Source organism: Dendropsophus ebraccatus, chromosome 12 (assembly GCF_027789765.1).
Source record: "Dendropsophus ebraccatus isolate aDenEbr1 chromosome 12, aDenEbr1.pat, whole genome shotgun sequence".
NCBI lineage: Eukaryota > Metazoa > Chordata > Amphibia > Anura > Hylidae > Dendropsophus > Dendropsophus ebraccatus.
In genome coordinates, this window is record NC_091465.1 from 86,748,656 (window position 1) to 86,765,344 (window position 16,689).

The 16,689-nt window shown below is 51.9% G+C and overlaps 1 protein-coding gene across 6 annotated transcripts in view; it reads left to right on the forward strand.

The window, feature by feature from the left end:
• LOC138768843 (chloride channel protein ClC-Kb-like) overlaps positions 1-16,593 on the forward strand; it is a 28,123-nt gene extending 11,530 nt beyond the window's left edge. For all 6 annotated transcript variants that reach the window (XM_069946807.1, XM_069946808.1, XM_069946803.1 and 3 more), the window contains 17 exons: positions 2,163-2,291; positions 4,609-4,748; positions 4,843-4,920; positions 5,079-5,157; positions 5,229-5,354; positions 8,810-8,894; positions 9,004-9,105; positions 9,589-9,673; positions 11,869-12,042; positions 12,194-12,263; positions 12,342-12,452; positions 12,611-12,824; positions 12,909-13,042; positions 13,470-13,564; positions 14,180-14,263; positions 16,045-16,131; positions 16,263-16,593. In XM_069946807.1, coding sequence (XP_069802908.1) covers positions 2,163-2,291; positions 4,609-4,748; positions 4,843-4,920; positions 5,079-5,157; positions 5,229-5,354; positions 8,810-8,894; positions 9,004-9,105; positions 9,589-9,673; positions 11,869-12,042; positions 12,194-12,263; positions 12,342-12,452; positions 12,611-12,824; positions 12,909-13,042; positions 13,470-13,564; positions 14,180-14,263; positions 16,045-16,131; positions 16,263-16,301 — 1,832 coding nt within the window. In that variant the 3' untranslated portion in view covers positions 16,302-16,593. The remainder of the gene's footprint in view (positions 1-2,162; positions 2,292-4,608; positions 4,749-4,842; positions 4,921-5,078; positions 5,158-5,228; positions 5,355-8,809; positions 8,895-9,003; positions 9,106-9,588; positions 9,674-11,868; positions 12,043-12,193; positions 12,264-12,341; positions 12,453-12,610; positions 12,825-12,908; positions 13,043-13,469; positions 13,565-14,179; positions 14,264-16,044; positions 16,132-16,262) is intronic.
• The last annotated feature ends 96 nt before the right edge of the window (positions 16,594-16,689 follow it).

A 16,689-nucleotide genomic window follows, 5' to 3' on the forward strand; every position in this document is an offset into this window, starting at 1 on the left:
TCTATGTGTTATGGTGACTGGTGGAGGAGCATTATATAACCAGCACTGCCCCCCATGATATCTATGTGTTATGGTGGAGGAGCGTTATATAACCGGCACTGCCCCCCATGAGATCTATGTGTTATGGTGGAGGAGCGTTATATAACCGGCACTGCCCCCCATGAGATCTATGTGTTATGGTGACTGGTGGAGGAGCGTTATATAACCAGCACTGCCCCCCATAAGATCTATGTGTTATGGTGACTGGTGGAGGAGCATTATATAACCAGCACTGCCCCCCATGATATCCCGCTATGTGTTATGGTGACTGGTGGAGGAGCGTTATATAACCAGCACTGCCCCCCATGAGATCTATGTGTTATGGTGACTGGTGGAGGAGCGTTATATAACCAGCACTGCCCCCCATAAGATCTATGTGTTATGGTGACTGGTGGAGGAGCGTTATATAACCGGCACTGCCCCCCATGATATCTATGTGTTATGGTGGAGGAGCGTTATATAACCGGCACTGCCCCCCATGAGATCTATGTGTTATGGTGGAGGAGCGTTATATAACCGGCACTGCCCCCCATGAGATCCCGCTATGTGTTATGGTGACTGGTGGAGGAGCGTTATATAACCGGCACTGCCCCCCATGAGATCCCGCTATGTGTTATGGTGACTGGTGGAGGAGCGTTATATAACCAGCACTGCCCCCCATAGGATCTATGTGTTATGGTGATTGGTGGAAGGAGCGTTATATAACCGGCACTGCCCCCCATGAGATCTATGTGTTATGGTGACTGGTGGAGGAGCGTTATATAACCAGCACTGCCCCCCATGAGATCTATGTGTTATGGTGATTGGTGGAAGGAGCGTTATATAACCGGCACTGCCCCCCATGAGATCCCGCTATGTGTTATGGTGACTGGTGGAGGAGCATTATATAACCAGCACTGCCCCCCATGAGATCCCGCTATGTGTTATGGTGACTGGTGGAGGAGTGTTATATAACCAGCACTGCCCCCCATGAGATCTATGTGTTATGGTGACTGGTGGAGGAGCGTTATATAACCAGCACTGCCCCCCATGAGATCCCGCTATGTGTTATGGTGACTGGTGGAGGAGCGTTATATAACCAGCACTGCCCCCCATGAGATCCCGCTATGTGTTATGGTGACTGGTGGAGGAGCGTTATATAACCAGCACTGCCCCCCATGAGATCTATGTGTTATGGTGATTGGTGGAAGGAGCGTTATATAACCGGCACTGCCCCCCATGAGATCTATGTGTTATGGTGATTGGTGGAAGGAGCGTTATATAACCGGCACTGCCCCCCATGAGATCTATGTGTTATGGTGACTGGTGGAGGAGCGTTATATAACCAGCACTGCCCCCCATGATATCTATGTGTTATGGTGACTGGTGGAGGAGTGTTATATAACCGGCACTGCCCCCCATGAGATCTATGTGTTATGGTGACTGGTGGAGGAGCGTTATATAACCAGCACTGCCCCCCATGAGATCTATGTGTTATGGTGACTGGTGGAGGAGTGTTATATAACCGGCACTGCCCCCCATGAGATCTATGTGTTATGGTGACTGGTGGAGGAGCGTTATATAACCGGCACTGCCCCCCATGAGATCTATGTGTTATGGTGACTGGTGGAGGAGCGTTATATAACCAGCACTGCCCCCCAGCACTGCCCGGGGGGGGGATTATTTCGGGCGGCAGCCCGGGGCCCTGAGCTCCTGGGGGGCCCATGACCACCTAAAAAGACTTATACTTTCAGTGATGTACTGGCTACACCACTGGCTTCAGTGGTCTCCTGGCTACACTTCCACCATGATTTGCAAAAATCACATTTTTTTTAATGGCAATTTTGCACAAATCAGGACATCATGACATTATCTGTCCTGTACTATGAACGCCAGGCTAGTGCTGCCATAGTTACAGTGGGGTTGGGGGGGCCCAGGCTTGGTGAACAGCCCGGGGCTTATGGTGACTGGTGGAGGAGCGTTATATAACCAGCACTGCCCCCCATGAGATCTATGTGTTATGGTGGAGGAGCGTTATATAACCAGCACTGCCCCCCATGAGATCTATGTGTTATGGTGATTGGTGGAGGAGCGTTATATAACCAGCACTGCCCCCCATGAGATCTCTCTTTGTCTCCTCACAGCTCATCGGTGGCTCCAGCAGGAACTGGGGGCCCACACGCTGCTCCGATACCTCTCCTGGGTTGTCTACCCCATCGCCTTGGTCGCCTTCTCCACTGGGTTTGCACAGAGCATCACCCCTCACTCTGGGGGTAAGATCCCAGCACTGACCCCCAATACCGCAAATTCAGGGCAGTGGCCCCAATACCCCACAGTCAGGGCAGTGGCCCCAATACTTCAAAGTCAGGGCACCATCCCCAATACCCCACAGTTAGGGCAGCGGCCCCAATACCCCACAGTCAGGGCACAATCCCCAATACCCCACAGTCAGGGCACCATCCCCAATACCCCACAGTCAGGGCACCATCCCCAATACCCCACAGTCGGGGCAGCGGCCCCAACACCCCACAGTCATGGCAGCGCCCCCAATACCCCAGAGTCAGGGCAGCGGCCCCAATAGCCCACAGTCTGGGCAGAAGCCCCAATACCCCACAGTCAGGGCACCATCCCCAATACCCCACAGTCAGGGCAGTGGCCCCAATACCCCACAGTCAGGGCAACATTCCCAATACCCCACAGTCAGGGCTCCATCCCCAATACCCCACAGTCAGGGCACCATCCCCAATACCCCACAGTCAGGGCACCATCCCCAATACCCCACAGTCAGGGCACCATCCCCAATACCCCACAGTCAGGGCACCATCCCCAGTACCCCACAGTCAGGGCACCATCCCCAATACCCCACAGTCAGGGCTCCATCCCCAATACCCCACAGTCAGGGCACCATCCCCAATACCCCACAGTCAGGGCACCATCCCCAATACCCCACAGTCAGGGCAGTACCCCCAATACCCCACAGTCAGGGCAGCTGCCCCAATACCCCACAGTCAGGGCAGCTGCCCCAATACCCCACAGTCAGGGCAGCTGCCCCAATACCCCAGAGTCAGGGCACCATCCCTAATACCCCAGAGTCAGGGCACCATCCCCAATACCCCAGAGTCAGGGCACCATCCCCAATACCCCACAGTCAGGGCTCCATCCCCAATACCCCACAGTCAGGGCACCATCCCCAATACCCCACAGTCAGGGCACCATCCCCAATACCCCACAGTCAGGGCTCCATCCCCAATACCCCACAGTCAGGGCACCATCCCCAATACCCCACAGTCAGGGCACCATCCCCAATACCCCACAGTCAGGGCAGTACCCCCAATACCCCACAGTCAGGGCAGCTGCCCCAATACCCCACAGTCAGGGCAGCTGCCCCAATACCCCACAGTCAGGGCAGCTGCCCCAATACCCCAGAGTCAGGGCACCATCCCTAATACCCCAGAGTCAGGGCACCATCCCCAATACCCCAGAGTCAGGGCACCATCCCCAATACCCCACAGTCAGGGCTCCATCCCCAATACCCCACAGTCAGGGCACCATCCCCAATACCCCACAGTCAGGGCACCATCCCCAATACCCCACAGTCAGGGCTCCATCCCCAATACCCCACAGTCAGGGCACCATCCCCAATACCCCACAGTCAGGGCACCATCCCCAATACCCCACAGTCAGGGCAGCACCCCCAATACCCCACAGTCAGGGCAGCTGCCCCAATACCCCACAGTCAGGCCAGCTGCCCCAATACCCCAGAGTCAGGGCACCATCCCCAATACCCCACAGTCAGGGCAGCACCCCCAATACCCCACAATCAGGGCACCATCCCCAATACCCCACAGTCAGGGCTCCATCCCCAATATCCCACAATCAGGGCTCTATCCTCAATACCCCACAGTCAGGGCACCATCCCCAATACCCCAGAGTCAGTGCACCATCCCCAATACCCCACAGTCAGGGCACCATCCCCAATACCCCACATTCAGGGCAGCGCCCCCAATACCCCACAATCAGGGCACCATCACCAATACCCCACAGTCAGGGCTCCATCCCCAATACCCCACAATCAGGGCACCATCCCCAATACCCCACAATCAGGGCACCATCCCCAATACCCCACAGTCAGGGCTCCATCCCCAATACCCCACAGTCAGGGCTCCATCCCCAATACCCCACGGCGAGGGCACCATCCCCAATACCCCACAGTCAGGGAACCATCCCCAATACCCCACAGTCAGGGCACCATCCCCAATACCCCACAGTCAGGGCAGCATCCCCAATACCCCACAGTCAGGGCAGCACCCCCAATACCCCACAATCGGCACCATCCCCAATACCCCACAGTCAGGGCTCCATCCCCAATACCCCACAGTCAGGGCACCATCCCCAATACCCCACAGTCAGGGCACCATCCCCAATACCCCACAGTCAGGGCAGCAGCTCCAAGACCAATATATTTAACATTGGGGGTATACAGGGGGGCTCCTCCACCCTGTGTCCGGTTTCGGCCCTCCCTGAGACCAGCGGGACCTTCGCCCACCATGCCATGCTCTGTGTCTCCTCCATGTCTCTCTTCACCTACAGGCTCAGGAATCCCAGAACTGAAGACGATCCTCACCGGGGTCATCCTGGAGGAGTATTTAACCATTAAGAACTTTGGGGCCAAGGTGGTGGGTCTGACCTGTACCCTGTCCGCGGGCAGCACCATGTTCCTGGGTAAAGTGGTGAGTGCTTGGTCCATGGTGTCATGGAGTGATAGGGTTAATGGTGGCAGCCATGGATGTCCTGTACTAGGGTGGTCCCTTCCTGTCGTTCCAGGGCCCCTTTGTCCATTTGTCCAGTATGATTGCTGCATACCTGGGACGGATGAGGAGCTCAGTCACCGGACACTATGAGGTCTGTATCACCATAAACCGACAATAGTCAGAAATCGAAATGCCACAATGTCCATTATTATGGGGTCAGCCGACATGGTGGTCTCCGGGGGTCCCGAGAGAGTAAGCGGATGATATACGGATTTACTCCTGATCTATAATACCCTATAACCTCCACAGAACAAGAGTAAGGAGCACGAGATGCTGGTGGCAGCTGCCGCGGTCGGTGTCTCCACCGTGTTTGGCGCACCGATTAGCGGTAGGTGATCTCGCATTTTCTTGGCTTATGTTAGATTGGTTGATTGGATGAGTAACATGTGATCTCCGCAGGCGTGCTCTTCAGCGTGGAGGTCATGTCATCACATTTCGCTGTACGTAATTATTGGCGCGGATTCTTTGCTGCCACGTGTGGAGCGTTCATGTTCCGTCTCTTAGCCGTATTCAACAGCGAGCAGGGTAAGAGCAAGACTGACTGTATATACCGTATGTGTATCCAGAAAATGGCGCCAGAGGAAGGGGGAGGTCAATAGTAACAATATAGAGACTGTGAGTAAAGTATGGGGTTAGTAGAGACTGTGAGTAAATTATGGGGTTAATAGAGACTGTGAGTAGAGTGTAGGGATAGTAGAGACTGTGAGTACAGTGTAGGGTTAGTAGAGACTGTGAGTAGAGTGTAGGGATAGTAGAGACTGTGAGTAGAGTGTAGGGTTAGTAGAGACTGTGAGTAGAGTGTAGGGATAGTAGAGTGTAGGGATAGTAGAGACTGTGAGTAGAGTGTAGGCATAGTAGAGACTATGAGTAGAGTGTAGGGATAGTAGAGACTGTGAGTAGAGTGTAGGGATAGTGAGGACTGTGAGTAGAGTGTAGGGATAGTAGAGACTGTGAGTAGAGTGTAGGAATAGTAGAGACTGTGAGTAGAGTGTAGGGATAGTAGAGACTGTGAGTAGAGTGTAGGGATAGTGGGGACTGTGAGTAGAGTGTAGGGATAGTGGGGACTGTGAGTAGAGTGTAGGAATAGTAGAGACTGTGAGTAGAGTGTAGGGATAGTAGAGACTGTGAGTAGAGTGTAGGGATAGTAGAGACTGTGAGTAGAGTGTAGGGTTAGTAGAGACTGTTAGTAGAGTGTAGGGTTAGTAGAGACTATGAGTGGAGTGTGGGGTTAGTAGAGACTGTGAGTAGAGTGTAGGGTTAGTAGAGACTGTGAGTACAGTGTAGGGTTAGTAGAGACTGTGAGTAGAGTGTAGGGATAGTGGGGACTGTGAGTAGAGTGTAGGGTTAGTAGAGACTATGAGTGGAGTGTGGGGTTAGTAGAGACTGTGAGTAGAGTGTAGGGTTAGTAGAGACTGTGAGTACAGTGTAGGGTTAGTAGAGACTGTGAGTAGAGTGTAGGGATAGTAGAGACTGTGAGTAGAGTGTAGGGTTAGTAGAGACTGTGAGTAGAGTGTAGGGTTAGTAGAGACTGTGAGTAGAGTGTAGGGATAGTGGGGACTGTGAGTAGAGTGTAGGGTTAGTAGAGACTGTGAGTAGAGTGTAGGGTTAGTAGAGACTGTGAGTAGAGTGTAGGGTTAGTAGAGACTGTGAGTAGAGTGTAGGGATAGTGGGGACTGCGAGTAGAGTGTAGGGATAGTAGAGACTGTGAGTACAGTGTAGGGTTAGTAGAGACTGTGAGTAGAGTGTAGGGATAGTAGAGACTGTGAGTAGAGTGTAGGGTTAGTAGAGTGTAGGGTTAGTAGAGACTGTGAGTAGAGTGTAGGGATAGTGGGGACTGTGAGTAGACTGTAGGGATAGTAGAGACTGTGAGTAGAGTGTAGGGATAGTGGGGACTGTGAGTAGAGTGTAGGGTTAGTAGAGACTGTGAGTAGAGTGTAGGGATAGTAGAGACTGTGAGTAGAGTGTAGGGTTAGTAGAGTGTAGGGTTAGTAGAGACTGTGAGTAGAGTGTAGGGATAGTGGGGACTGTGAGTAGAGTGTAGGGTTAGTAGAGACTGTGAGTAGAGTGTAGGGTTAGTAGAGACTGTGAGTAGAGTGTAGGGTTAGTAGAGACTATGAGTGGAGTGTGGGGTTAGTAGAGACTGTGAGTAGAGTGTAGGGTTAGTAGAGACTGTGAGTACAGTGTAGGGTTAGTAGAGACTGTGAGTAGAGTGTAGGGATAGTGGGGACTGTGAGTAGAGTGTAGGGTTAGTAGAGACTATGAGTGGAGTGTGGGGTTAGTAGAGACTGTGAGTAGAGTGTAGGGTTAGTAGAGACTGTGAGTACAGTGTAGGGTTAGTAGAGACTGTGAGTAGAGTGTAGGGATAGTAGAGACTGTGAGTAGAGTGTAGGGTTAGTAGAGACTGTGAGTAGAGTGTAGGGTTAGTAGAGACTGTGAGTAGAGTGTAGGGATAGTGGGGACTGTGAGTAGAGTGTAGGGTTAGTAGAGACTGTGAGTAGAGTGTAGGGATAGTAGAGACTGTGAGTAGAGTGTAGGGATAGTGGGGACTGTGAGTAGAGTGTAGGGTTAGTAGAGACTGTGAGTAGGGTGTAGGGATAGTAGAGACTGTGAGTAGAGTGTAGGGTTAGTAGAGACTGTGAGTAGAGTGTAGGGTTAGTAGAGACTGTGAGTAGAGTGTAGGGATAGTGGGGACTGTGAGTAGAGTGTAGGGTTAGTAGAGACTGTGAGTAGAGTGTAGGGATAGTAGAGACTGTGAGTAGAGTGTAGGGATAGTGGGGACTGTGAGTAGAGTGTAGGGTTAGTAGAGACTGTGAGTAGAGTGTAGGGATAGTGGGGACTGTGAGTAGAGTGTAGGGATAGTAGAGACTGTGAGTAGAGTGTAGGGATAGTGGGGACTGTGAGTAGAGTGTAGGGTTAGTAGAGACTGTGAGTAGAGTGTAGGGATAGTAGAGACTGTGAGTAGAGTGTAGGGTTAGTAGAGTGTAGGGTTAGTAGAGACTGTGAGTAGAGTGTAGGGATAGTGGGGACTGTGAGTAGAGTGTAGGGTTAGTAGAGACTGTGAGTAGAGTGTAGGGATAGTAGAGACTGTGAGTAGAGTGTAGGGTTAGTAGAGTGTAGGGTTAGTAGAGACTGTGAGTAGAGTGTAGGGATAGTGGGGACTGTGAGTAGAGTGTAGGGATAGTAGAGACTGTGAGTAGAGTGTAGGGATAGTGGGGACTGTGAGTAGAGTGTAGGGATAGTAGAGACTGTGAGTAGAGTGTAGGGATAGTGGGGACTGTGAGTAGAGTGTAGGGATAGTAGAGACTGTGAGTAGAGTGTAGGAATAGTAGAGACTGAGTAGAGTGTAGGGATAGTAGAGACTGTGAGTAGAGTGTAGGGATAGTAGAGACTGTGAGTACAGTGTAGGGATAGTAGAGACTGTGAGTAGAGTGTAGGAATAGTAGAGACTGAGTAGAGTGTAGGGATAGTAGAGACTGTGAGTAGAGTGTAGGGATAGTGGGGACTGTGAGTAGAGTGTAGGGATAGTAGAGACTGTGAGTAGAGTGTAGGGATAGTGGGGACTGTGAGTAGAGTGTAGGGATAGTAGAGACTGTGAGTAGAGTGTAAGGATAGTAGAGACTATGAGTGGAGTGTAGGGTTAGTAGAGTGTAGGGATAGTAGAGACTGTGAGTAGAGTGTAGGGTTAGTAGAGTGTAGGGTTAGTAGAGACTGTGAGTAGAGTGTAGGGATAGTGGGGACTGTGAGTAGAGTGTAGGGTTAGTAGAGACTGTGAGTAGAGTGTAGGGATAGTGGGGACTGTGAGTACAGTGTAGGGTTAGTAGAGACTGTGAGTAGAGTGTAGGGTTAGTAGAGACTGTGAGTAGAGTGTAGGGTTAGTAGAGACTGTGAGTAGAGTGTAGGGTTAGTAGAGACTGTGAGTAGAGTGTAGGGATAGTAGAGACTGTGAGTAGAGTATAACATGAGTGTTTCTCTCCTCCTAGAGACGATCTCTGCAATCTTCAAAACTAACTTTAAGATTACCTTCCCATTTGACCTCCCGGAGACCTTCTTCTACATGATCCTGGGGTGAGGAGGGGCTGAGATGGTGTCACTTAGGACACAGTTTAGTGAATTGTTGGCAGGTGTAGTGGGGTGGGAGTCCATAACGGGGCGCTAATCTCTGCTTACACCCCAGGGTGATCTGTGGGACGGTGAGCTGTGCCTACTTGTTCTGCCAACGTTGGCTGCTGGGTTACGTCAGAAGGAATCCGTACACCGTCAAGTTATTGGCAAATGAGTAAGTACCGGATAGGAAGTGACATCACAGTGCGGCACACCACCAGGGGGTTATCAGCTGAAGTGACATCACAGTGCGGCACACCACCAGGGAGTTATCAGCTGAAGTGACATCACAGTGCCGCACACCACCAAGGGGGTTATCAGCTGAAGTGACATCACAGTGCGGCACACCACCAGGGGGTTATCAGCTGAAGTGACATCACAGTACAGCACACCACCAGGGGGTTATCAGCTGAAGTGACATCACAGTGCGGCACACCACCAGGGGGTTATCAGCTGAAGTGACATCACAGTGCGGCACACCACCAGGGGGTTATCAGCTGAAGTGACATCACAGTACAGCACACCACCAGGGGGTTATCAGCTGAAGTGACATCACAGTGCGGCACACCACCAGGGGGTTATCAGCTGAAGTGACATTACAATGCAGCACACCACAAGGGGGTTATCAGCTGAGATGTTCCCTGTCTTCCCCTCCTAGTAAACCCGTGTATTCAGCCTTGCTGGCACTCCTCATTGCGACTATAACGTTTCCAGATTTCCTCGGGCAGTTCCTGGCATCACGGGTCAGTATTCACATTCTATTCTTCAGTTATAAGCGCCCCCTGTGGCAGAGCCGGGAATTGCAGGGTGCAGGGACTATAAATAAGATGAATCTATGATATATAATAGACTGACCATCAATTGTCTGTGATCTTTGGGGAAGGGTGATGACCTACAGAGGTTGTGTGGAGGGGGCTGTGATCTATAGGGGTACTAGCGGGAGGAGGTCTTATGGATCTATATTAGGGTACCAGTGGAAGGAGTCCTGGGAATTTATGGAGGGTCCTAGTTGGAGGGGTCCTCCGGATCTATGTGGGGTCCTAGTGGTAGGGAGGGGTACAGGGGATTTATGGGGGGGGGGGGTCCTAGCAGCAGGGCTACTAGGGATCTATAGGGAGTCCAAGTGGGAAGGGTCCTAGGGATCTATGGGGGTCCTAGTTGGAGGGGTATAGGGGATCTATGGGGGGTCCTAGTGGAAGGGATCCTGGGGGTCTATGGGTGGTCCTGGTGGGAGGGATTCTGGGGATCTATGGGGGTCCTACTGAGTGGGCTCCTGGGAATCTATGGGGCTTCATAGTGAGTGGGCCCCTGGGGATCTATAGGAGGTCCTGGTGAGAGGGATTCTGGGGATCTATGGGGGTCCTAGTGAGTGGGCTCCTGGGGATCTATGGGGGGGGGGGGGGTCCTGGTGAGTGGGCTCCTGGGGATCTATGGAGGGTCTTAGTGAGTGGGCTCTTGGGCATCTATTGGGGGGTCATAGTGAGGAGTGGGCTTCTGGGATCTATGGGGGGTCCTGGTGAGTTCTTGTGAGGGGGTTTAAGTGAGGAGTGGGGTCCTGGGGATCTATGGGGGGGGTGGGGTCCTGGTGAGTGGGCTCCTGGGGATCTATGGAGGGTCTTAGTGAGTGGGCTCTTGGGCATCTATTGGGGGGTCATAGTGAGGAGTGGGCTCCTTGGAATCTATGGGGGATCCTACTGAGTGGGCTCCTGGGGATCTATGGGGGGTCATAGTGAGAGGGATTCCGAGGATATATGAGAGTTCTAGTGAGTGGGCTTCTGGGATCTATGGGGGGTCCTGGTGAGTGGGCTCCTGGGATCTATGGGGGGTCCTGGTGAGTGGGCTTTTGGGATCTATGGGGGGTTCTGGTGAGTGGGCTCCTGGGGATCTATGGGGGTCATAGTGAGAGGGATTCCGAGGATATATGAGGGTTCTTGTGAGTGTGCTTCTGGGATCTATGGGGGGTGCTGGTGAGTGGGCTCCTGGGGATCTATGGGGGGTCCTGGTGAGTGGGCTCCTGGGATCTATGGGGGGTCCTGGTGAGTGGGCTCCTGGGATCTATGGGGGGTGCTGGTGAGTGGGCTCCTGGGGATCTATGGGGGGTCCTGGTGAGTGGGCTCCTGGGGATCTATGGGGGTCCTGGTGAGTGGGCTCCTGGGGATCTATGGGGGGTCCTGGTGAGTGGGCTTCTGGGGATCTATGAGGGGTCCTGGTGAGTGGGCTTCTGGGGATCTATGGGGGGGGGGTCTTAGTGAGTGGGCTTCTGGGGATCTATAGGGGGTTTAAGTGAGGAGTGGGGTCCTGGGGATCTATGGGGGGGGTCCTAGTGAGAGGGATTCTGAGGATATATGAGGGTTCTAGTGAGTGGGCTTCTGGGATCTATGGGGGTCCTGGTGAGTGGGCTCCTGGGATCTATGGGGGGTCCTGGTGAGTGGGCTTTTGGGATCTATGGGGGGTCCTGGTGAGTGAGCTCCTGGGGATCTATGGGGGTCATAGTGAGAGGGATTCCGAGGATATATGAGGGTTCTTGTGAGTGTGCTTCTGGGATCTATGGGGGGTGCTGGTGAGTGGGCTCCTGGGGATCTATGGGGGGTCCTGGTGAGTGGGCTCCTGGGGATCTATGGGGGGTCCTGGTGAGTGGGCTCCTGGGATCTATGGGGGGTCCTGGTGAGTGGGCTCCTGGGGATCTATGGGGGGTCCTGGTGAGTGGGCTCCTGGGGATCTATGGGGGGTCCTGGTGAGTGGGCTCCTGGGATCTATGGGGGGTCCTGGTGAGTGGGCTCCTGGGATCTATGGGGGGTCCTAGTGAGTGGGCTCCTGGGATCTATGGGGGGTCCTAGTGAGTGGGCTCCTGGGAATCTATGGGGGGTCCTGCACACCTGCCATTAATTTTTTTTTTCTCTTTGTTTTGCGCCTTTTTGGTTTATGCCGCCATCTGCAGCTCTCCATGAAGGAACTTCTTGTTTCTCTCTTTGATAACCGGACGTGGTGGACGCTCGCCCAGAATATGTCCGAGCCAAGTCCCATCAAAGTGGACCCCAATAACCTGTGGATGGAATGGGCCAACCCACAAATCTCCATCTTCGGCACGCTGGCGTTCTTCCTCATCATGAAGGTGAGCCGCTGTGTCCGTCCTCCATGACATCATCAAGCGGACATCTCTATCCTATCCAGTCATATATCAGATAATAGCCTTCCGTCTCCTCGGGGGCGGGGCTACGCTGCTCTGACATCAGTCAGTGAAGTTTGTTTTGTCTCTTTTCCAGTTCTGGATGTTCATCCTCGCCACCACGCTGCCCTTACCCGCCGGGTACTTCATGCCAGTCTTTATATATGGTGAGCACCATTACAGAATGATACGTAAGTAAGCAGGATAAGGCCCATCATGCCTCTGTGTGCTCCCATCATCCACAGGGGCCGCCATTGGACGTCTGGTGGGTGAGACAGTAGCGTATATATTCCCGCAGGGTATCGCCTCTGATGGCATAGTTAACCCCATCATCCCTGGAGGATACGCCCTGGCAGGTGAGTCAATGTATGACGTTTATACTCTAATACATCCAGAGCTGCAATCACGATTCTGCTAGTTTCCTGTCTGTGCCTCGCACCTGTCCTGCAGTGCATGTTGTGATTTGGCTATTATCCTGTAATATTACATGAAACTATGGGGTCTCTGTTGTTAGGGGCGGCAGCATATTCGGGGGCCGTGACGCACACCCTCTCTACGGCGCTGCTTGCGTTTGAGGCCACTGGTCAGATAGCGCACATCCTTCCAGTCATCTTGTCGGTTCTTGTCGCCAATGCCATCGCGCAGAAGTTCCAGCCATCCTTCTACGATGGCACCATCATTGTGAAGAAGCTGCCGTACCTGCCACGGATCCGCAGCCGTCAGATAAAGTAAGACGGAGTCCCCCCCCCCCTCCGGCGGTGAACGGCCATCACACTGCAATGTAACGTCCTGTCCCTGTTCGGCCTCTGCAGCTCCTACAAGGTGAAGACCAAGGAGTATATGAAGACAGACATCGAGGTGCTGCCCCGGGACGCCACCTTTGACCAGGTTCTCCAGGTTGTTACGTCTTCGGATGACGCAGAGTTCCCAGTGGTGGACAATACAGGTACTAGGCCTCTGCTCATCCTGATCTGCCTGCTTCAGGAATGGAATGCAGGAGCTACAGCAAAGCAGTAGAGACATTAAAAGGGGTAGTGCACCAAAACTTTTTCTCTTTCAAATCAACTGGTGTCAGAAAGTTATATAGATTTGTAATTTACTTTTATTATAAAATTTGCAGTCTTTCAGTACTTATCAGCTGTTGTATGTCCTGCAGGAAGTAGTGTATTCTTTCCAGTCTGACACACTATACTATACGATGTAGAGCAGCGGTCCCCAATGTTGTCAGCTTGTGGAAAGCTACAGCTCCCATCATAGTGTGACAGACGCGGGTCCTCAGTGCATGCTGGGAGCTGTAGTTTTTCCATAGCTGCAGAATTTTCTTGGGTGTCTTGTGTAGATGTGAATATTGTGAGTGTTCCCTTCCCCCACAGAGGCTCGTGTCCTGGTCGGCACAGTGAAGAGAAGTCACCTGATCAGTTTTCTGGAGACGCACGAGTCCAACCAGCCCAGAGTTCTGGAGCACAAGGTAAGAAGACATGGCAGGGATCATTGTATTTAGCAGCCCAGACATTGTACAGACACTGATCCAGCAGGGGGCAGCAGTGAGGGGACATCCTGCAGCCTAAGAGCTAATGGGCAATCAGCAGCGGACATCATAGGGATCTTAAGGTATCATACGGATCATTAGCTCTTAAACGCATACTGACACTGATCCAGCAGAGGGCAGCAGTGAGGGGACATCCTGAAGCCTGAGAAGTAACAGGGAATAAGCAGAGGACATCATAGGGATGCCTGAGCTCATACTGACACTGATCCAGCAGAGGGCAGCAGTGAGGTGGCATCCTACAGCCTGAGAGCTAACAGGCAATCAGCAGAGGACATCATAGGGATGCCTGAGCTCATACTGACACTGATCCAGCAGAGGGCAGCAGTGAGGTGGCATCCTACAGCCTGCGAGCTAACAGGCAATCAGCAGAGGACATCAGAGAGATGCCTGAGCTCATACCGGACCAGCAGGGGGCAGCAGTGAGGTGTAGTCCTGCAGCCTAAACAGGGAATCAGCGGAGCTGTAGCTGCAGCTTTATCTGTGACCAGATGATGATGATGATGTAATAATCCATTGTTGATATGTGTCCTGTAGTCTTCGTGTGCTGGAAGCCTCAGTGATGGCTGCTCCATTGACCCGGTCACCTTCCAGCTGTCATCATGGACGTCTTTACATGAGGTGAGGATCTGACGTCAGACAATGAACCTGTACAATCTGTCACCTGCAGGGCCGGACTGGACATCTGGCAGTGGGCCACTCTCCTTCTTCTTCCAAAGTATTGTGGTTGTATGTTGCGTAATTCATGGCAAAAACTATACAGACACATTAAGAGCAGCAATCTCGGAGGGTAATCCAGCTAATGTCTACATTCTAAGCCCACATTCTATGTCAGCATTCTAAGCCCACATTCTATGTCAGCATTCTAAACCTACATTCTATGTCAGCATTCTAAACCTACATTCTAAGGCCACATTCTAAGCCCACATTCTATGTCTACATTCTATGTCCACATTCTATGTCTACATTCTAAGCCCACATTCTATGTCTACATTCTATGTCTACATTCTATGTCCACATTCTATGTCTACATTCTAAGCCCACATTCTATGTCTACATTCTAAGCCTACATTCTAAGCCCACATTCTATGTCTACATTCTAAACCCACATTCTATGTCTACATTCTAAGCCCACATTCTATGTCTACATTCTATGTCCACATTCTATGTCTACATTCTAAGCCCACATTCTATGTCTACATTCTAAGCCTACATTCTAAGCCCACATTCTATGTCTACATTCTAAACCCACATTCTATGTCAGCATTCTACACTCACCGGCCACTTTATTAGGTACACCATGCTAGTAACGGGTTGGACCCCCTTTTGCCTTCAGAACTGCCTCAATTCTTTGTGGCATAGATACAACAAGGTGCTGGAAGCTTCCTCAGAGATTTTGGTCCATATTGACATGATGGCATCACACAGTTGCCGCAGATTTGTCGGCTGCACATCCATGATGCGAATCTCCCGTTCCACCACATCCCAAAGATGCTCTATTGGATTGAGATCTGGTGACTGTGGAGGCCATTGGAGTACAGTGACCTCATTGTCATGTTCAAGCAGAAATCGAGACTCATCAGACCAGGCAACGTTTTCCAATCTTCTACTGTCCAATTTTGATGAGCTTGTGCAAATTGTAGCCTCAGTTTCCTGTTCTTAGCTGAGCGGAGTGGCACCCGGTGTGGTCTTCTGCTGCTGTAGCCCATCTGCCTCAGAGTTGGCCGTACTGTGCGTTCAGAGATGCTCTTCTGCCTACCTTGGGTGTAACGGTTGGCTATTTGAGTCACTGTTGCCTTTCTATCAGCTGGAACCAGTCTGCCCATTCTCCTCTGACCTCTGGCATCAACAAGGCATTTCCGCCCACAGAACTGCCGCTCACTGGATGTTTTTTCTTTTTCGGACCATTCTCTGTAAACCCTGGAGATGGTTGTGCGTGAAAATCCCAGTAGATCAGCAGTTTCTGAAATACTCAGACCAGCCCTTCTGGCACCAACAACCATGCCACGTTCAAAGGCCTCAAATCACCTTTCTTCCCCATACTGATGCTCGGTTTGAACTGCAGGAGATTGTCTTGACCATGTCTACATGCCTAAATGCACTGATTTGCCGCCATGTGATTGGCTGATTAGAAATTAAGTGGTAACGTGCAGTTGGACAGGTGTACCTAATAAAGTGGCCAGTGAGTGTATGTCAGCATTCTAATGTTGTTATGTGGGCTGGTGGGGTAGTTTGTGAGCCAGGGCTGATTTTGTGTCCCAGTCTGGCCCTGGTCACCTGGAGGATGGGTCAGACCCCTCCTGGACTACAACACCCTCTCTGGCCGTAGTCTGTGGTAGATCCTTCATGCTCAGATGTCAGTGTCTATGAGCAGTATAACTCTCATCATCTCTCCGCCTCAGGCTCATCACCTCTTTGTGCTGCTCAATCTCCAGCACGCCTTTGTCACAGAGTTCGGAAAGATTGTCGGCTGTGTCACCCGGAATGAGGTAGGTGGCCTCTGTGTGGTCAGTACCTGCCCCCCTCCCCATAGACTGCTGCCCCCTTCCTTACCCCTGGTTATAGTGGAGTCCACAGCGCCCCCTATGGATTCAGGGATGGTAATTGTGTCTTATTTCAGATGAGGAAAGCGATCGAGAACCTCGCAAACCCGAAATGAAGCAGCCAGAGACTGGGGGGGTCGGGAAAGTGTCACCTCAACACCTGAAGCTCCCGGGGGGATGATGGACGGACACAAGACACTGCTGGTCACTGTAATACAGAGGAGGATCGGGACCCCCAACAAGCTGTAGCATCCCATGCTTGTATATCTTCATTCCTGTGATTAGCGTCCTGACCTTATACTTATCACAGTTGTGGGAATTATTTGTTACAGGGTATCAAGTAATAGGTATCGGTGAGCTTAGAGAAGCATTAGGTCTCGGTCTCACTACTATAGCCCACCAGTGTTACCCCCCAGGGTTCCGCCATACATCCTATTTCCGAGTTTGCTGTGTTCTTCATTCCTCTGGATGAAGCCTGCAGTGTAAAGCATGGTGGCTGTGTCC